Source organism: Littorina saxatilis, linkage group LG4 (genome assembly GCF_037325665.1).
Source record: "Littorina saxatilis isolate snail1 linkage group LG4, US_GU_Lsax_2.0, whole genome shotgun sequence".
NCBI lineage: Eukaryota > Metazoa > Mollusca > Gastropoda > Littorinimorpha > Littorinidae > Littorina > Littorina saxatilis.
Window position 1 is genome coordinate 14,601,746 of NC_090248.1, and position 22,510 is coordinate 14,624,255.

Below are 22,510 nucleotides of genomic sequence, written 5' to 3' on the forward strand. Positions count from 1 at the left end.
ATAAAAGATTGGTTCTAGCTCTGTTAAGGTATATAAAATCAATTCCTGGGAATTCTGCACAATTCGCTTTTTTTAATAGAAATTAAGATAAGGCAAAACAGGTGTCAAAAAACATGCAGTCTATAAATCACCGCCGCATCTAATCCTAAATAAATACTCCAGTTAAAATTGTGAAAAACCTTACTCAGCAGCAGCTGCGTGTCTTCCTTGAGCGGAAGTTTAACTCTTGTAAAAATAATTAAAAATAACAATCACAGAAATTCGTCGTACCCTTGTGTTAAGCCGTCCTGAAATCTTAGAAATGTAGTTCTTTATTAAAGAGAAGGCGTCTTAAAATGTCGATAAATTTAGTTACACTGTTGGAAAAAGTCTGAGGCTCAACAGCTTCATAATCACATATGGTAAATGTAACAGAAAATAGCACCGCAAGTGCTGATTTGCAGCCATGTAATCCGCATTTTATATTCAAACATGTACGGCCTCTTTCAACTCTTAGTTTGTAGTTATTGTAAGTTATCGGTCCAAAATCGCGAATTTGAGCTTCATGGCGCAATATTTCATACATTGCGCGGTGAGTATCTTCCCGAGTCGACAATATGAAAACGACATAACTGTGGAACTCCATTTTTTGTGTTCAGCCTCACAATAGTCTATTAATTGCATTGACGGCATGATTTTGTATTTATCGCCAAATTGCCAGGAGCCTGGATTCTAAATAATAATGGAACAGCCCTCGTATACAATCCTTCCCGTTTGAACTATGATGTTAACCATCACAGACCTATCGAGGCTTTTCGCACGGTATGAGAGCATGCTGCCACTTGAACACATAGGGGAAGGGCTCCTAATATGGACCGGCTCCTAATATGGACCACCTCCTGTTCTGACAAACTAACGGCGCTAGAGCGCTCAACTAATTTGTATTCGCTGTATTCACCCTCTCTGAATAACGTGCACATGTCAAAACAGTTGCAGAAACAGAAATCTCAAAATCGTTAGGCTTTTTCTCTTTTTTTTCTCACTTTTGGCAGCGTTCACTCTAAATTTGCCGCCTAAAACGGACTCGTTTCTATCCACAGCCAAAGCTTTTATCACACAAAAATTGCTATATATGACAGCTAAAACCGTATTTGTTACATTTTAGCAGTGTTGACCCCGAGTTTCTACTGCAAACAAAAACTAATAGCAAAATCTCAAAGTATGTGCGATTCCCCTAATATGGACCACCTTCAACAGATCGAAGAAAATAAAAGCTAAAGGCTATTTTCATTAATTCATTAAGAAGCTTGCTGGAAATAACCTATAACTAGCGCTCGAGACTTTTTAAAAATGCAACAAAAAGTCTTCTTTTCGTGGAAGTTAATAATTTCACTTATTTTCACTCTGTTTTTGATAAGCTTCTTTAGTTTCTTGGTGCGCTTCAAATAATGCTCTCATCAACCCAAAACAGATAAATCTAGAGCATATTTTAATTAGGCTGACTTGTACACCAAGTTGTAACATGTTATTTTGAAATATAGGGGGCTTTTTACAGTGATTCGTGAAGGCCGCTTCACTTGTGATTTTTTCTGTATTTAATTTTTGCTGAATGTCTATCAAAGCTATTTCACTCTAATTAGGCCTAACGGTTAATGTAAGAGAGAAGAACTACCAAACACAAAATGAAACTTCTTCGCAAGAAAACAAGCTAGTTATCAGCATGAAACAAAAAGTGGTCCATATTAGGAGCCTTTCCCCTACATCAACAGCAAGGCTGTTCCATTTGTGTATGTGACCAAGTGGTTGGATGTGAGCCGAACTGTTTACTGTTGACCCGGGAAGGAGTGTGTCTTTATCTGCAGGTTAAAACTACACATGGTGTCAGTTACACAATACAACATTCCCTCTCTGCACAGAAAGTAGCCAGATCTTTCAATCGTGGTAAGTGTCCTAATGGAAGGATGCTCTATACCCATGTAATAGCCTATAGTTGCTAAAATGACGGATTAAATGAGAAGGAGGGTAACTTTTAATCTATTATGTCTGCTGCATTACTTCAAAAATGAAACTTGGCCGACGGCTATACGTTCGGACAAATTAACATCATTCTGTTTCACGACATCCGACACAATCTTGACGTCACTGCGTGATTGCGACGACGACGAAGAAACTAAGTCATAAGTTACACGATGCAGCCATGCGAACTGCAACTGATTGCACAAGACAGTTGCACGCGACCACCTCTAGCCCGCTTGTGCATGGTCATGCAGTTGTATTCAGCACTGCCCCTTCTTGAGACCAGGTACACAAACAAACAATTCAGCATTGCTGCACTTGCCCGCAATCACATTCTGATTGACACATGTCATTTAGGGATTGTATGGACCTGAATAGAACGTTGCCTTTTATTTTCAAAGCTGAAAGCAACTCGCCGTGCTCATAAAATGTGCGGGGTTGAATGGACTTGTCTAAGGAACAATGTCATGTGTTGCCTTCAAACAGTTGAATTCAGCCTTGCCTTGGCGTGTATCTCGCCACTAAGAGGTCAATCTTGATATGTTGCCATTCAGCAATCTGATTTGCATAGCTGATCATCAGCATGGTTTCTATTTACATCACATAAGCTTAATGACACCAATAACACGCAGCCCAACAGTAGATGCATGTTCTGTAGAGAGGTTTAAACGAGGACGGGAACTTGAACGTGACGATACACGGTATAAATAATTACATGTTTAAAGAAAATACCAAAGCAGACATACGAGCCAAAATTGAGTACACTCTTCTTTCAGTACGTACGTGAAGTCACTTCCAAGGAGCAAATTCAGAAGATGACCATCCAGTCTTGTTGATATGTTTTAGCCTGAGCATCAGGCACTTGTAATCTGTAGCCACACCATTAGTGATATGTTAACTGTGATATGTAAATCAAGATTGATATGGTGTTATATACCTTTAACCTCTACCTCGATAGTAGTTTTCCAGAAGATTTGTTACCAGGCGGCTGTACCTCCATCTCAGTGCCTGGTTGTATGGGAGGATAGCTGCTGTAGAGGTACACTGCAACGAGCACTGAGCTCATCCCAATAATAAATATGTCGTCCATCTGAAAAACATGCAGAAAAAGAAGCTGTTTAATCACGAAACAAAGAAAGCGTACCATGAACACAAATAAGCAGAAAAACAAGTATCCAGCTTAGGACACCAACAGCGTACAAACAATAGGTATTACGTAAATACGAACACAAGCAAGCGTATCAAAACGTCATCGTCCATGGTGTAAGACGAGAGAGCAATCAGGCACACACACACACAAAAACCATTCCCGACAAGACATTTTTTTATAGTGTAAATCAACATACCACTCTCAAACAATATCAAATCTGCATAGCCCCACAACAACAAAAAAGGAAGAAAGAAAACAAGCACACACAAACCAAACAAAAAACAAAACAACACCTTTTAATAACAACAACGACAACAAAACACCACCAACAACAACAAACAACACCACCACCACCAACATCAACACAACCATAACCAACACCCAATACAAAAAACTGTAACTTCACCTTAAAATCAAAGATGTAGACGGAAGCCACACAAGAGAGGAGGATGGAGCCAGCAGTGGAAAATCCCTTGAGAATGTTGTCTGCGTATTTCATCACCGCCGCCACCAGGAGACCGCCCAACGACTGCAACGACACCACCGTCCACACCAACCCGTCGTAGCCGTAGAAAAAGCCCTGCGTAGCATAGAGGAAAATATTGTAAACACTCTATGGCAGAAACAAAGATATAATATTCGAACCTGTCTAAACATATTTCAAAAACAGTTAACCACGGGATGCAACAACCAAAAGTAGCACTTACCCGGTATAGTCTACAGGCGGTCGCTATGGACAGGTGAATTATATAGGAAAGAAGGGGTGGTCGTTACGGGCATGAGCTTGTTATCAACAGGCGGTTGCCAGAGCAGGTTGGACTGTATGAGAAAAATTATTTGTCTTATTAGGGCGGGGATGTAGCTCAGTCGGTAGCGCGCTGGATTTGTATCCAGTTGGCCGCTGTCAGCGTGAGTTCGTCCCCGGCACGTTCGGCGAGAGATTTATTTCTCAGAGTCAACTTTGTGTGCAGACTATCCTCGGTGTCCGTACACTCCCGTGTGTACACGCAAGCACAAGACCAAGTGCGCACGAACAAGATCTTGTAATCCATGTCAGAGTTCGGTGGGTTATAGAAACACGAAAATACCCAGCATGCTTCCTCCGAAAGCGGCGTATGGCTGCCTAAATGGCGGGGTAAAAACGGTCATACACGTAAAAGCCGTGGGAGTTTCAGTCCATGAACGAACAAACAAACAAACAAACAAATTTGTCTTATTTTTTCTTCCTGGCATGGCTATGTGGCCACTGTAAGAACGCATGCGCAGCAACATTGCGACAAGTTTCACGTGATAAAGCGTTGGAGAAATACGGCCACTGATACATTACAAAAATTAATGTGAAATGTCCGCTTGTTCGACGCGATTTGGCCCTTACATTTTCATTCAGAGAGAACAGAAACACACACGCGCACGCACACACGCACACACACACACACACACACACACTAACACACGCACGCACACTGACAAACACACAAACACTGGCACACACACACGCAAACACACACACACACACACACACACACACACACACACACAAAGACACACACAGACACACACACAGTGACACACAGGTCCCACTCACCTGGTTAGCTATTTTTCTCCCATCGTGCACAACGCAGGCCAACGCGCCCAGGACAATTCCCGATAACCCCAGCTGCACGTTTCGCATCCACACAGTCTGCTTACCTCCCTTGAGCAAGAGTTCAAAGAACACGCTAGCGAAACCAGACAGACAGCAGCAAACCAACACTGCCACCATACCAGTGAAATAGTTCTGTTCGTTCTGTTCTGAAGGCTTCGCCTCTGGCGTTGGTGAGCTGGCAGTTGTTGCTTTCACTACACTTGACGCCATTGCTTGTTTGACCTGTTGATAAAGAAATCAAACAACATGATTTGATATTTTACCGGTAATCTTGAACTTTGGCATGGCGTTGTGGATTCAAAGCTAACGGTCACAATCCACAGCTTTATCTTAAACAATTGCCCGCTCATTGCAGAATAACGATTCCAGTGAAATTATTTGAAAAGTTAGCATATAGTTTGGTCATTTGTGTCGTTGGTCGAAAATACGCTTTCGGCCGACATGATTGTCTCCTCAAGTTTTACCTGTCACTTTGTTCTCAAAACTGAAGGCCACGCCGATGTTTCCCTTCAAAACCTCATGTAAATAAAATGCATCTGGACAGTTCATTCCAGCAACTCGAATGACAAATCAGTTCACATGACGTTAAATGCAAGTCAGCCTTTTATGCGATTACAAATGGAACGTCCAATTAATAGCCGCTGACAAAAAAATACATTCACTAGAACTTCCATCTTTTGATCTTTACATCGGGTAAATTCTTTCTCGTCCCAACCAATATGGGACTCCCCCCTAGCCCGCGGGGGGTGCAAATCTCTGTAAGCTTATCTGCAATAGCACATTATTGTGTACCTTTGAATCTGAAATGGACCGGTGTAACACGAGAAAATTACTCCCACGAGATTTTTACTCCAAGCACTCCCCCATTGCACGAGAAAATTACTCCCCAAGACAGGTGAGTTCCGAGTAAACATTTCGTTAGAAAATGTTACTCCCCTGACGAATAAATAACGAATAAATTACTTCAATTCACCCCAACACGAGCAATTTAACTTCCCATTCCAGGTGTACGAAACTTTTACTGTCTTGTCCCCTGTTAGTCTTGGTGGTGGAAGGGGTGGAAGGAGGGTAGCGCGACATTCGTGTGCGCGAGATCACTTACTGGCATTATCCCTTCGCCCGCATCCCATTTTTGCGTACGAAATTTTTACTGGAAGTAAAAAAAAATGGGGAGTAAAAATTTCGTGGAGGGAGTAATTTTTTCGTGCCTTGGGGAGTTCTTTTCTCGTACGAAAAGTGTACTCGGAGTAAGAATTTCGTACGAAATATTTACTCCGGAGTAAATTTTTCGTGGAGTAAAAATTTCGTGTTACACCGGCACGGTTGGCCTAGTGATCGGGAGGTCGTGGGTTCGAACCCCGGCCGGGTCATACATAAGACTTTAAAATTGGCAATCTAGTGGCTGCTCCGCCTGGCGTCTGGCATTATGGGGTTAGTGCTAGGACTGGTTGGTCCGGTGTCAGAATAATGTGACTGGGTGAGACATGAAGCCTGTGCTGCGACTTCTGTCTTGTGTGTGGCGCACGTTATTATGTCAAAGCAGCACCGCCCTGATATGGCCCTTCGTGGTCGGCTGGGCGTTAAGCAAACAAACAAACAAACAATCTGAAATGCAACATTGAAACAGCTGCGAACTAGAGCAGTGGCGGTTAACGGTTCAGAGGAACTGGCGCCAGGCAGCGTCGTCTGCTACGAGAACCACGACCTTAAGTGACCCTGCTTCCGGGCTATCTTTTCTTAAACTTTCAAAACTTCGTATTGTTATGATCTTGTCTTGACAAAAAAAGATTTTCTTTTATGATTTAAGAATGTTTGTGCAACAAGCTGTCAATTTATTATTTAGATTTCAAAAGTTAGGTCAGAAGCGCAAAAAAGCACCGTCCGATTGTCTGAGAGACAATCCGCAAAATTGCTAGCTCTTTACGTAGGGCACCTAGGATGTTCCCGTTCGGTGAGCGTTCATATGGAAGGGTGTTTGTACTGTGTGTAAAAGCCTGACAGTATTTGTTATGGGGGCCAGGAGGCCCCCATTCTATACGGATAGTTTCGAGGTTGACCATGGGCAGCGCCATTTTGTTGTGAAATACGTCATCAGTTTGTGTACACAGGAAGTTGTGACATCCGTCACCCTATGGGAGGGGTGAAGACAACATTGTTCATCAGTAGAACGTTGTGAAATCCGTCACCCTATGGGAGGGGTGAAGGCAAAATTGGTTATCACTGAGTTTGTGTAACACAGGAAGTTGTGAAATACGTCACTCTATGGGAGGGGTGACGGCAAAATTGTTCAACAAAAACATCATAGGCCGAACTGTGCAGGGTTAACCGCAACAAACTCAAACCATTCATACTACTCTGCATTTGAGTGACTTATATACCAACATTTTTATGTCTTATTTTCAGCACAGGTGTAGGAAAAATCATGAACCAAAATGTTATTTATTTTCTAATTTAACATTTGTTTTACAAATTTGACCACGGTCTTTCAAACATACAGTGACATTAAACATTGTTATGTTAAAAAAAAGAAGAAAAAGAAAAGCTTTTGTGCACAAATCAGAAAATACATTGTACATTTTACCTACAGGCCAAACAAGAGATCCAAGCAAGTTGCAAGTTGTCAAAAACAGGCGCTTGCATTTGGATGTGTCCAATGATAGTAGGTTTGGTTGTGATCAATCAGAATAATGTAGGAATAAAAATGTATGACAGTTTGGTATGATGACATGTAATTCACATATGCTGAAATATAAAATCATACATCATATAATATCAATATGGCTGTTGCCATGACCATGAACCCCAAGAAAGGTTTAATGTTATGTAAATCAAAATACCAAAATCAAGCACCTATTAATCTGGTCAGTCTACGGCGCGGGAAGATTGAGGCCTTCGTAAACGTTCAACGTTGGCCAATAATGATTTTAACAATGTTGTGTCGTTTTGTATTATGTTGTATTTTGTTGATCAATTGATAAATATGTCTTCCCAACATATTACAAATCAAACAGAAATAAAGTCTTAGAGAACTACAATAAGTATTGTTGCCGTCAAAACCTTGCAAGGCCTCAACCGTTCTCACGAGATCAGTTACATTTCTCTCTCTCTCTCTCTCTCTCTCTCTCTCTCTCTCTCTCTCTCTCTCTCTCTCTCTCTCTCTCTCTCTCTCTCTCTCTCTCTCTCTTTCTGTATGTATGTCTGTGTCTCCCTCTGAGTCTCTCCGCTTCTGTCTTTCTATGTCTGTCTCTGTCTGTGTGTGTGTCTCTCTCTCTCTCTCTCTCTCTCTCTCTCTCTCTCTCTCTCTCTCTCTCTCTCGCTCTCGCTCTCGCTCTCGCTTTCTCTCTCTCTCATCTGACTCTTGGCACACAGGTCAAAGCAGAGGTTAGCTTGAGTGCACGTGTACCGAGGAGGGGGGTGATTTCTTGAATTAGCTGAGGGCGGAAGGAAATCGCTCACCTTCCACGTCCAAAACGTAGTGATATTGACACGCCAGATTAGTGCGGTAGCGTATTGTGCTAAGCAGGAAAGCGCGCTTTTCTGCCGGTATTCTTGTTAACTTCGCAATTTCCGGAAAACATCCACTTTCACTTTGAGACTGTTCTGTTTACATTCGACACTATCAAAACCACTTTGCAATACTGAAATAATTTTTTCTGTGTTCGAAAGCTACAGCCAATCGTTATTATGTCCCCTTAGGTACAGTTTTATAACATTATTGGCACATGTAAACAATAGGAATTAATTAATGAACGCTACGAAAAGGGCAGCCTTTAACCTCCCTGTTGTCACTCAGCATTTTTTATTTTTTTATTCTCATCCACACTTTCAGCACTTCCCCCACCCGCCCTCCCTATCTCAGATGTAATTTGTAAATGACGTTTTCAGCCTTCAATCCACTATTTAACATAGTAAGTCAAGCTTTTCAAACCTTATTAATAATTGCTTTGATGTTTTGCTGATGTTCAGTTTATTATTTAATAAAGATCTCATGGTTCAAAATTTCATATTGGTTTTTTTCAAAAACGTGCGTGTGTTCCATTTCAAACTAACCTCACTGATGTGAACTCCATTATTACTGTCACATCTGTTTTACAAATTACACCCATAATCCAAACCAACGCGCAAACACACACACACACCACAACTACACACATATGTACTCGTTACCATTAGCCAACGCTCGTCACAACACTGTCAGTCTCAAGTCTAAATAATAATAGTATAAATCATAACTAATTTTCTTCACATCATCATAGACATAATGTTGCTTCACATGTTCTTTGTACAATCGTTGGTTTTCACAATAAATATTGCATTACTGTAATTGTCTTCTTTTTCTTTAACAATATCTTTCCAAAAACAAAACTCAAAGACCACACAAGCTATTGCAACCTACTCCTATCTCTGGTCTCTCTTCCTGGGTACAATGGTACCTAAGACTTACATTCAAATGCTTACATTTCCATGCTACCCACATTGTCAAAATACCAATAATTATTCAAAACAAATGTTAACTACTACCTAACTTCATTTCAGACCCACCGGCACCCATTATTATACACACATTTCACATTTAAACCATTAGTCGGCCCCCTGTCGATATTTATCGATTAAGTTCCTTGTGATGGTTTACGGGAGGCTTACTGTGCCTTTAATATTGCTAGTTGTTGTGAGACCGGTATTTAAAAGAACATCAGCCAGTTCAACAGATGTACGTTTGCTGGTGACGTAAGCTTACTCGGTAGATTGTTGGCCGGGGCGTGTAGCATTAATTAATTAAACACGCGTGTGTCGTTATAGTGTCAAATCTGTTCGCTTTCTTTTCTTCATCCCTTTATTGTCAGCATCCGTTGATGTTATCCATCGGAGGCCTTTCTATCTAAACACGGATAGCAACGATCGACCAACCTGCCTGTTTGCTTGTCTGTCTGTCTGTCTGTATGCATGTCTCTCTCTCTCTCTCTCTCTCTCTCTCTCTCTCTCTCTCTCTCTCTCTCTCTCTCTCAGTTCTGTCTGTCTGTCTGTCTGTCTGTCTGTCTCTCTCTCTGTCTCTCTCTCTCTCTCTCTCTCTCTCTCTCTCTCTCTCTCTCTCTCTCTCTCTCTCTCTCTCTCATTTAAACAAACACAAAGGAAAGGTTAACATGGGAGAGAACCGGACAGAAGGACTCTGGAAATGTTCCACCATGCTCATGTAATGCCTCACATCAATTATGTTTCGACGCTCTGGGATGGCAGCTGTGATGTCCAATTGAAAAAGTAAGACTCTCTCTATCGTCGCTCGGCTAAACTCATTGTAAAGGATAATACCCCAACAGATATGAAATTTAAAATGCTTAACTTTCTTCCACTGGAAAAGCATCTCAAGTTAAACAAAGCCATTTTCATGCATAAATTGTATTACGGTAAAGTGCCGATTTACATTACATTATTATTTAATAAAGCTACCCACAGATATGGGTCGGTCAACTTGATCCCACCGATTCCACGAATTGACCTGTATAAGACCAGTCTTGCTTTTTCGGGTACATCTGTTTGGAATTCACTTCCATCATCCTTTAAGCACTTAAAGTCATTAAAAAGTTTTTAAAAAGTTGTCAAAAAACACTCAATGTCTGAGTAGTTTAACGCGTTTTGATTTACCACACTTAGTATTACGCCAAAGATATGCTGTGCATTGTAATATTCTGAACATATTTTTATTGTACTATTGCTACATGTTCGATTGCTACCAGCTTGTACTGATAATTACTTACTATGCAAGTAATTTTATTTTATGAATAACCACATATACATATGCATGCTCTTCATGCCTCATCTTCATCATCATCATCATCATCATCATCATCATCATCATCACATCATCACCATCATCGTCATCGTCATCTTAATCATCACGTGCTGAAGTTTTCTGACCTCCTTTTGTTGGTAAACTTTTTAACTTTTTAATTTTTAATTTTATCATTGTGTGTATGTGCGTCCCAAGGACAGATTGTAAGAAAAGGCGTAGCCTTAAATCTTAATCATTGTTAAAAAAAATTCGGCTTGAAGCAAGAAATCTTAATCCAGTTCTATAGGGCTACGATTGAAAGCATCTTGGTTTTTTTCCATCACTGTCTGGTTCAGTAGGGCTACTGAGGCAGAGCAGATCAACCTAGGCAGAGTTGTACGAACAGCTTCCAGGATTGTGGGTTGTGAGCTTCCCTCCATTGCCTCCATATACACATCCCGAAGCGCTCAGAAGGTCAAAAAGATTCTGGCAGACAACTCGCACCCTGCTTACAAGTTGTTCCGGCCCCTACCCTCGGGCAGGCGTTTTTGCTCGATCAGGACACGCACCACGCGTTTCAGAGACAGCTTTTATCCAAGTGCAGTGCGTGTCCTGGCTCCTTAAGTCCTCTAACTGCCGTTCTTAGTTAAAATTGAGCTTTTACTCAAGGTTTATGTCCTGGTTTTTTGTTGTGAGACACAGCCGTCAAGCCTTTAAATACCTTATTTCTTAAAGTTCACCTACCCAGTGTAGTATTGTAATAAATGTTTTGGTTTTAAAATTATTAAGGATTTGTGATTTTAGTTATTGTCGTCATAACTGATGTCTGATACATATATAATTCTTACTGATACTTCTATACTGTTTATTCTACGCATATGTACAATTGATGGTTAAACACGTTTTGTTAAGGAGGAGCATGCTTGTGCGTGTGTGCTGTTGTGGGTTTTGTGTGGGGAATGTATGCGGGCGTGCGTGAGCGTGTGTGTGACTGAGATTGCAAGCGATGTTTGGAAGGGCGTGTATGGATTGATTGATTGTACTCTGGCCAAAACATGTCCCTAGTGTACTGCACATGGTTGAAATAAAGTCTTATGTCTTATGTCTTATGTCTTATAAAGTTCAATTCAATTACATTCTCTCTCTCTCTCTCTCTCTCTCTCTCTCTCTCTCTCTCTCTCTCTCTCTCTCTCTCGTCATGTATATATATATACATTTGTATAGGCGCATGCTTTCAAAACAAAGAATTGCTTCACTTTCAAACTGTAGGCAGCAGGCAGGCTCGCTCGAATCAACACACACAATTTTCCTCTTCCTCGTGGGCATACATAGGGCCTACACACACTAGGTTGCACTCTCTCGCTCACGCACGAACACAAGTAAGCACACAATTACACGCACATCACACACACACACACACACACACACACACACACACACACACACACACACACACACACACACACACATGTACACATACAGACATACGCACATTTTCTAGACTTTTTCTTGACCGGGAAGGTCAATCCAAAGACGGCCTTAACTTTCTGAAAAATACTGAAACTTTTTCAGCTCAAATTACAAAAGAAAAGAAACCTGAGCTATATATATCCCTCGACACAGGATCTCACTTTCCAGTGAGGTCCAGAAAGCTTTATATATATATGCACTAGGGCAAACTGGAATTCCAATCTTCACTGGAAAATATCCAGTGGAGATGAGAATTCCAGTTTGCCCTAGTGCAAACTGGAATTCCAATCTCCACTAGTGCGATTCGGAATCTCACTGGATTCTCATTTCCACTGTGACATATATATATATGCTCTACCTACTAGTAAGTAGCACAAACCTATAACTGACACTGTGCTGAGAGTGAGAAGTAGAACTGATTTGTGTGTAGACTTCACCTCGCAGTGTCTAAAAGCTGTGCTGTGACTGACCTGTATAATTGAGACACCAGCGAACAACAAGAGCAGTGCCACCCACTGTGACACACTGAGTCGCTTCCCTAGCAACACCACAGAGAAGATGGCCGTCGTCAAGATCTTCAGCTGGTAAGTCACCTGAAACACAACATTTGGATGATAAAAAGAACAACGACGACGACGACGACGACGACGACGACGACGATGATGATGATGATGATGATGATGATGATGATGATGATGATGATGATGATGATGATGATGATGATGATGATGATGATGATGATGATGATGATGATGATGATGATGACGAGGAGGAGGAGGAGGAGGAAGAGGAGACCAATGCCGATGATGACACTGATTATGAGAAGGAGGAAGATGATGATGATGACGTAGATGATAAAGAGAACGACGCGGAAAATGTAATACTGTGGAAAATATAAATGCATGCACGAAATAAAGGAATAATGAAACGTCTATAGGCGTCATGATTTCGTTTGCTGAAACGGTCGATGTAACACACGGAATGTAACACATGCAAGGGATCGCACCCACACTTTTGGAGCACATTTTGAGTCGAGTATCTCCTTTGATGAAAGAGTTGTTAGCGTTGGCCAACTAAACGATTTCAATTCCAAAATGCTGGGAATAAAGACAGCAGAGAAGTACTTATTTGACAGTCTTTCGTTTTCTGTGAAAGGCCTGAGCAGGTAGGCCTTGTTCTAGTGACGTGACTGATTCGCTTTGTTATTCAGGCCGTCCCCACGTGTACACTACATTGGGTGTGCACGTTAAAGATCCCACGATTGACAAAAGGGTCTTTCCTGGCAAAATTGTATAGGCATAGATAATGTCCACCAAAATACCCGTGTGACTTGGAATAATAGGCCGTGAAAAGTAGGATATGCGCCGAAATGGCTGCGATCTGCTGGCCGATGTGAATGCGTGATGTATTGTGTAAAAAAAATGCCATCTCACACGGCATAAATAAATCCCTGCGCCTTGAATATGTGTGCGATATAAATTGCATACAAAAAAAATCAAATCCCTGCGCTTAGAACTGTACCCACGGAATACGCGCGATATAAGCCTCATCTTGATTGATTGATTGAAGGTTCTCTCCCATGTTAACCTTTCCTTTGTGTTTGTTTCAATGAATACTGAGCGCTTCGAGCTCAAACGAGTGTCACTCACCATCCAATCACGACTAGTTTCATAAAAAAAAAAATAATTTCTTGATGTATGCGTATGCGAAGAGCTAACCATTTAAGTAACACGCAAGTTCCTGAGAGAAAGATGACGTTCTGAAATTCGCCAAAACTTCTTAACTTGCAAATTTGCCAAGAAAATAAGGCCTGGCAGTAACATATGTCTGTTATCTTTAAAAAACACAAAAACAACATGATTAATTAGCTTCAACCGCATCAAATGACCTCTCTACAAACTTGACCAACCTGAAAAGTAGCTGCATCCAGGTTAGAAATAGCCACGAACACCAAGTTGTTCTGCACGACAAACAGCATAGAAGGAACACAGACTTTGACGAAATCCCACGGGCGACATATAAGGAACTCATACAGATGACTGAAACATCCCTTGGGACCTTTTTGCTGGATGAAAATGATGACGAGGCAGGTGAGAGTTTTGAAGACCTCGGCCATGAGCACTGTCGTGGACGTGACAAACATGGGCGCGTTACGTGTACGCACGTATCGCATGAGTAGGATGAGCACGGCGTACTGAGGCGTCAGCAGGAGCAAGCTGAGGAGCTTCATCCAGCGGTGGGAACCTGAGCATAAAGAGCGAAATGATTCAACCAATAAATCAGTCAATCAACAAGATCTTTAAAATAAGGGTATGGAACAAGAGATTGCAGGTTAGAAAAACTAGAACAAGATTATAATGAACATGTACTCACCAGAATAAACACTTTTTTTCTGGTTTGTACTTGTTTTTAGTGATATCTTGGTCTTAAAAAAACCCAAAGTAAATCAATCTTTATTAAACACGATCTAAGAAATCGGTAAATAAAATTATTATTAAAATTAAAGTATGGAAATGGTCAATCAATACGAAATCGTTCTAGATATAGACAGCAACAACGTTGATTGAGAGTTACGCGGATCAGTCTCCTGGCAACTGCGAGAACAAGAAGCTTTGAACTGAACAAACAATAACTGTTATCGTCAAATGCATGATTCTGCATGATGTTCCTTGATTCACTAACAATGCTAGTAACATTAGAAGAAGATACTGAAGAAACGTAATGAATAAATGATGAAATCAATAAACCAATGATCAAATTAATAACAGAAAAAATTAAGACGACAAACTGATTTAATACGCCTTAAATACATGTAACTTTTTGCTGAGCAGCTCTCTCTCTCTCTCTCTCTCTCTCTCTCTCTCTCTCTCTCTCTCTCTCTCTCTCTCTCTCTCTCTCTCTCTCTCTCTCTCTCTCTCTCTCTCTCTCTCTCTCTCTCTCTCTCTCTCTCTCTCTCTCTCTCTCTCTCTCTCTCTCTCTCTCTTCGTTTGAGAAGCCTTTTTTACTCTCGTAAACCCTTAACCAGAGTGAAGTCCCTTTTGTTGTCATTATAGTTGCATGTCCGTTCATACGACGTAGAAACAGGCAGCTTACGGCATTATGCCGACCAGTTAAGGTTTTTTAGGTACACAAACTTAAAACTGAACTGCAGGATTGAATTTGCTTTCTTCCGTTTGCCTGATCACGTCGTTCAAACGGACATGCAACTAAAGACAACAAAAGAGACCTCACTCTGGCACAATGGCGACTTACGGTTGTGAACAACAGAAAACAATACATTCTGCGTTATATACGACCAGCTCGGTCTTAGTTTGGGTCCAAACATTTTCTTTCTTATTCTATTCAAGCCTCTCCGTCTATAAAATGGAGCAGAACATTGCTACCTTCCCCCGCTGAAACGTTCCTTCTGTGATATGACTACTGGGTGACGTCATAAATCGTTCGGAACCAAAGCCTTCTTGTATCTGCTTTGTGGGTCCAAAATATAGAACTCTTACTCTGAACGTCGACATCCGGCTTGTTCACCTGAACAAGCCCACCGGCTTCCATTTTCGCTGGGGTGGCGACACCGACCGCCATTTTGACGTCACCAAGCCCGGTCTCCGTCCCAGAAAGCTTCTGTGTCATGCTTCACGTGCTTTTGTCAGCCTCTGACTCTGGAATGAAACAAATTAATGCTTTCAACGCAACTGACGTACACTCCCAGTTTAAGTTATAGTACCAGCTAACCACCCGTCAAGGTATACTTCCTCTCGTGTAAACAATTAGGCTCACCGTCTCAGATCTAAAATTCGATTCAGAAGCCTTGTTCATTACACACACACACACACACACACACACACACACACACACACACACACACACACACACACACACTGACACACACACACACTGACACACACACACACACGCACACACACTGACACACACACACACACACACACACTGACACACACACACACACACACACACACACTGAAACATACATATGCCTCCAAAACAAATTAATCAAAGAGAAATACAAACTAGGTCAGTTTTGCAGGTCAATCAAATCTTGGAATAGACCAAATGGCTGTCGGAGAATGACATGTTTTAGATCTCATCCTTGCCACAAAACGAATCAGCAGGGAACTGATGTGAAAACCGCCTGCAGAAAAAAAAAGTATATAAAACTATATACTAGAGGAATACCCGGCTTCGCCGGGTGAATCGCGAGACAGAGACAGACAGCGTGGCGGTTCGCCGTCTTAGAGCACGTGTTCAACATTTTCATCCACCAGTTTGTGCCCACTGAAAGGAAGGCAAGAACATACAGAGAGACAAAAGCCGCCAGACCCCATCACAAACAGAACTCTACAATCCACAGGTGTTGCCTGGCGAGCTAGCAATAAATAGCTCACAACTTCTAAGGCGAACAACTCTGCAGAGTCTGCTGTGAAGGGCGACGGTAGTCTCCCTGTCACACTCGACCCCCTTTGAATGAACTTTAGTTCCGAACCATGGACCCGCCAAGCTTAGGTCCCTCCCAGGTTGGTGGAATGGGAACAGCACGAAAATGATTCAGTGGCCATGATGCCATTCCTGAACATATCATGTCGAGTCCCATCCCTGTCGACGACGTCAAATGTAACCGAGTGCCGAAACACCACAATCACCTTTGAAGGCGAAGTCCTCTCAAACGGGATTGAGAATTTTAGAGCTTATTTTTAAGCCCTATATTAACTGTTATGGCTTCTCAAAGGCCAGAACATACAGACAGACAAAATCCGCCAGACCCCATCACAAACAGAACTCTACAATCCACAGGTCTTGCCTCCACACACACACACACACACACACACACACACACACACACACACACACACACACACACACACACACACAGAAGCCGTATATATCTATCTATATATATATATATATATATATAAACTAGAGGAATACCCGGCTTCGCCGGGTGAATCGCGAGACAGAGACAGACAGCGTGGCGGTTCGCCGTCTTAGAGCACGTGTGAACATTTTCATCCACCAGTTTGTGCCCACTCAAAGGAAGGCAAGAACAAACAGAGAGACAAAAGCCGCCAGACCCCATCACAAACAGAACTCTACAATCCACAGGTGTTGCCTGGCGAGCTAGCTATAAATAGCTCACAACTTCTAAGGCGAACAACTGTGCAGAGTCTGCTGTGAAGGGCGACGGTAGTCTCCCTGTCACACTCGACACCCTTTGAATGAACTTTGTTCCCAAAGTTCCGAACCATGGACCCGCCAAGCTTAGGTCCCTCCCAGGTTGGTGGAATGGGAACAGCACGAAAATGATTCAGAGGCCATGCCATTCCTGAACATATCATGTCGAGTCCCATCCCTGTCGACGACGCCAAATGTAACCGAGTGCCGATCCGAAACACCACAATCACCTTTGAAGGCGAAGTCCACTCAAACGGGATTGAGAATTTTAGAGCTTATTTCTAAGCCCTATAATAACTGTTATGGCTTCTCAAAGGAAGGCCCGAACATACAGACACACCAAAGCCGCCAGACCACATCACAAACAGAACTCTACAATCCACAGGTGTTGCCCACACACACACACACACACACACACACACACACACACACACACACACACACACACACACACACACACACAGAAGCCGTATACATATATATGTATATGTATATCTATAAATATATAGAGATAGATGACAGTGTATTTTTCGCGTGGCTATAAATTGATTCGACCTTTGCACTTTTACAGTGAGGACAACTTACGGGTGCAAGGAAAGCGTTCTGGACAGTGCAGTGACATTCTAAAAATAGTAACGTAGTAACGGGAATATGGATTGACGCCACACGAAGGAAGGGAGATAAACGCAAAACACTGGAGAAGATAAGGAAGAGTTAGTGGGAATGGATCTGGGAAGATGAACAGAAAAACCAAAATCGGTTCAGCGCTGCGCGATGAGAGCACGTGTTGAAAATTCTCATCGACCAGGTTGTGTCCGGGGTCTACCTGAATATGCCCACCAAATTTGAAGCAGATCCATCGAGAACTTTGGCCGTGCATCGCGAACACACACACACACACACACACACACACACACACACACACACACACACACACACACACAAGTCGTATATATATATAGACTAGATGATTACCCGCTTCGCCGGGTACCGGCTTCGCCGGGAAGAAGTAGAGCCGAATACCAGGCTGCGCCTGGGATCCGGCTTTGCCGGGTGTACGCCGGCTTCGCCGGCGCACGAAGGAAAGGAGATAAACGCGCAAAACACTGGAGACCTTCTAAAAATAGTAACGTGCAGTGACCTTCTAAAAATAGTAACGTAGTAACGGGAATATTGACGCCGCACGGAGGAAGGGAGATAATCGCGGCTGAAAACACTGGAGAAGATAAGGAAGAGTTACTGGTAGTGGATCCCGACAACAACAAAACAAAACCAAAAAAAATCGGTTCAGCGTGCACAGCGCTGCGCACTGAGAGCACGTGTTGAAATATCTCATCGATGAGGTTGTGTCCGGGGTGTAGCTGAATAAGGTGTCCAAATTTGAAAAAGATCCACCGAGAACTTTGGCCGTGCATCGCGAACAGACAGACAGACAGACAGACAGACAGACAGACAGACACTAGTACACTAGTCGTATATATATATATAGATAGATATATCTATCTGCATTTGCTTTGTACTGCTGTCCTGTCCATAAACAAAGCTGTAAAACATTCGTAGCAAGTCTCTACCAGCAACACCTACCACTTTGTATTTTAAACATCAAAGGGATAATGGCCTTTACTTTCTGTAGACGGGCACTACGTATCAATAGTTTACTCACAGCCTTATTGAGACTTCCTTATTAAGATCAGAAGAAACTGGGCCTTGCAGTACATACGCGTCCGGATTGGACAAAAACGTATGAAAAATACATGTACACCTCGTGAACCTGTGATTTTGAATCAAGCTATATAACACCTGGCATCAAGGGACAGAGTGGGGGTTTTAAAGAACGAGCGTTGTCGAGGCTTTGTTGAGAGTGAGGGCATTCTGATCAATACCACCACAGCCTGCGACTGTGTTGTTCTCTGCTCAGCACGGCATGCACACACACATACACACACATGCAAACATGCTACCGCTGATCACATAGACACTCGTGGATATACATACAGAAACACAGCTAGAGTCAGTCACACACACACACACACACACACACACACACACACACACACACACACACACACACACACACACACGCACACACACACACGCACACACACACGCACACACACACATGATATGCATAACAAAAATTCAAAAAACCTTCGCTGTTAGTTTCTTTAAAGGCAAGGAATTGTTAATAGGTGTGTTCTGGGGTTTTGACACCATGACACACTTTGATCTATGTTCTTTCGGCTGTGCATTAGCAAAATGTGAATTGTTGGCAAAAAAGAAGCACTTTCTTACTTTTAATTGGGTGTTGTTGTACTGATTGCTTTAGAATCATTTCTGGCCTCATTATATATTCATTAACTTCAAATCACAATAACTTCGTTTAAAACCACTTTGGAAGATGATTCAAGTATTAAAATGTAGATCTACATACGCTGCTTGTGGTCGCCTGCTGTTGCCCGAAAAGTGGGTAACCTTGTGTGATAGCAGGGTATGAAGCCACACTTTGCAAAACAGCCAATCTTATATATATATAGTACATGTGTGTGCTGAATCTAACTATGCCTAGTGTATCTTATACAGTTTTAGATCTGCAAACTTGTTGTGCTACGATTACAGTCGGTCAGTAGGCTATGTGTAGGTATAGAAGCAGATGTTCATATCAACAGACAAAGCGACAGTGGCAAGGTAATCAGCATACTGGCAGCATACAGGCCTAAAAAGAAGAAAAAAGACCGCTAAAAACCATCCTGAGCCTCACAAACGCAGTGTGGTGGACAATGTTAACACTGGACCCCCACCTCCTCCTCCTCCATCGTCATTGCTCCCTCATTCGGAAACGTGACGTCATTACGTTATTTCCAGTCATATCGGAAAGTCACGTTACAATAATTCAAATAGACGGGCGCAGTGGCCCAGTGGATAAGACGCCTCCCATGCGGGTTCGAATCCCGGCCGCGCCTGGTGGGTTAATGACGGAGATTTGTCTGATCTCCCAGGTTAACAAATGTTCAGACCGGCTAGAACATAACTCCCTTGTACTCGCACGCAAAAGTCCAAGTGCGCACGGAAAAGATCTTGTAATCCATGTCAGAGTTCGGTGGGTTATAGAAACACAAAAATACCCAGCATGCTTCCCCCGAAAGCGACACTGATATATGGCTGCCTGAATGGCGGGGTGTAAACAGTCATGCACGTAAAAGATCGAATGAGTTTCAACCCATGAACAAAGAAGACTCCTTCCCGCAACACAATCATGTTGACTGCGACACAATCATGTTGACTGCGACACAATCATGTTGACTGCGACACAATCATGTTGACTGCGACACATGGGGCAGGCCTTATTCCGGGAAACAGAGCATCCTTCACGCGTATACAATCATGTTGACTGCGACACAAATAATGTGGGCAGGCCTTATTCCGGGAAACAGAGCATCCTTCCCGCGTACACAATCATGTTGACTGCGACACAAATAATGTGGGCAGGCCTTATTCCGGGAAACAGAGCATCCTTCACGCGTATACAATCATGTTGACTGCGACACATGTGCAGGCAGGCCTTATTCCGGGAAACAGAGCATCCTTCCCGCGTACACAATCATGTTGACTGCGACACATGTGGGGGCAGGCCTTATTCCGGGAAACAGCATCCTTCCCGCGTACACAATCATAATGACTGCGACACATGTGCAGCCAGGCCTTATTCCGGGAAACAGAGCATCCTTCACGCGTACACAATCATATTGACTGCGACACATGTGCAGGCAGGCCTTATTCCGGGAAACAGAGCATCCTTCCCGCGTACACAATCATGTTGACTGCGACACATGTGCAGGCAGGCCTTATTCCGAGAAACAGAGCATCCTTCACGCGTACACAATCATGGTTTTTTTGTTTTTTTTTTTAAATTTGCCAAGCACATCATTGTGGGGCTTTTAATCAATAAAATTCAAGCATCCGTCTCTAACGTATCAACATTCATCCTTCAACATTTACACAATGCTGAAATATCTCAACGCTAATTCATATCCTAACATCACATTTATATCAATAGGCCTACCATATCTGTACTTACTGATACACATTTTTGAAATGAGCAAAATAAGATTAATAATTTTGTTTGTGGGGGTTTGCACTTCTGGAGAATAACCAAACAATACATCTTTTTCTGTTAATATAATATTTTCTCCCGTATTAACAAATATACATCTTCTAACACTTTCCCAAAACAATTTCATTTTGCTACATTTCCAAAAGAAGTGTTCAATATAATCCATTTCATTACAAAGACTACATAAACTATTTTCTTTTAACTTCATTTTATGCAATAAAATATTTGTTGGATAAATATTATGTAAAATTTTCCATTGGAGTAACTTTAATCTTTCTTCGCTTGTACATGCACTTGCCAGGACCCAATACTTTTCGTCAATGCAAATGTTATATTTGTGGGACCAAAATTTTACAGAGCAGGGTTCACTGGCTTTGGATTGCGTTAATATCGCACGAAATTTCTTCGGGGAAGGGTTATTTAGCACGCTCTGAAAACAGGTTGTTCTATGGCTGTGATCAAAAACTTGACTGCGACACATGTGGGCAGGCCTTATTCCGGGAAACAGAGCATCCTTCCCGCGTACACAATCATGCTGACTGCGACACATGGGGCAGGCCTTATTCCGAGAAACAGAGCATCCTTCACGCGTACACAATCATGCTGACTGCGACACATGGGGCAGGCCTTATTCCGGGAAACAGAGCATCCTTCCCGCGTACACAATCATGTTGACTGCGACACATGGGGCAGGCCTTATTCCGAGAAACAGAGCATCCTTCACGCGTACACAATCATGTTGACTGCGACACATGGGGCAGGCCTTATTCCGGGAAACAGAGCATCCTTCCCGCGTACACAATCATGCTGACTGCGACACATGTGCAGGCAGGCCTTATTCCGGGAAACAGAGCATCCTTCACGCGTACACAATCATGTTGACTGCGACACATGTGGGCTGGCCTTATTCCGGGAAACAGAGCATCCTTCCCGCGTACACAATCATGTTGACTGCGACACATGTGCAGGCAGGCCTTATTCCGGGAAACAGCATCCTTCCCACGTACACAATCATGCTGACTGCGACACATGTGCAGGCAGGCCTTATTCCGGGAAACAGAGCAGCCTTCCCGCGTACACAATCATGCTGACTGCGACACATGTGCAGGCAGGCCTTATTCCGGGAAACAGAGCAGCCTTCCACTTGGACATTACCCAGCAATTCCATGCACAGTCCCTCCAGTGAAA

At 42.5% G+C, this 22,510-nt stretch overlaps 1 protein-coding gene across 2 annotated transcripts in view; it reads right to left on the bottom strand.

The window, feature by feature from the left end:
* Window positions 1–1,575: 1,575 nt before the first annotated feature.
* LOC138964048 (UDP-N-acetylglucosamine transporter-like) overlaps window positions 1,576–22,510 on the bottom strand; it is a 32,115-nt gene continuing 11,180 nt past the window's right edge. The window contains exons 2-7 of one of the 2 annotated variants that reach the window (XM_070335929.1): window positions 15,525–15,683; window positions 13,937–14,271; window positions 12,498–12,620; window positions 4,731–5,012; window positions 3,552–3,725; window positions 1,576–3,085 (exon numbers count right to left, since the gene is read on the bottom strand). In XM_070335929.1, the coding sequence (XP_070192030.1) occupies window positions 2,942–3,085; window positions 3,552–3,725; window positions 4,731–5,012; window positions 12,498–12,620; window positions 13,937–14,271; window positions 15,525–15,654 (1,188 nt within the window). In that variant the 5' untranslated portion in view covers window positions 15,655–15,683 and the 3' untranslated portion in view covers window positions 1,576–2,941. The remainder of the gene's footprint in view (window positions 3,086–3,551; window positions 3,726–4,730; window positions 5,013–12,497; window positions 12,621–13,936; window positions 14,272–15,524; window positions 15,684–22,510) is intronic. The other variant, XM_070335928.1, reaches the window with a different exon arrangement.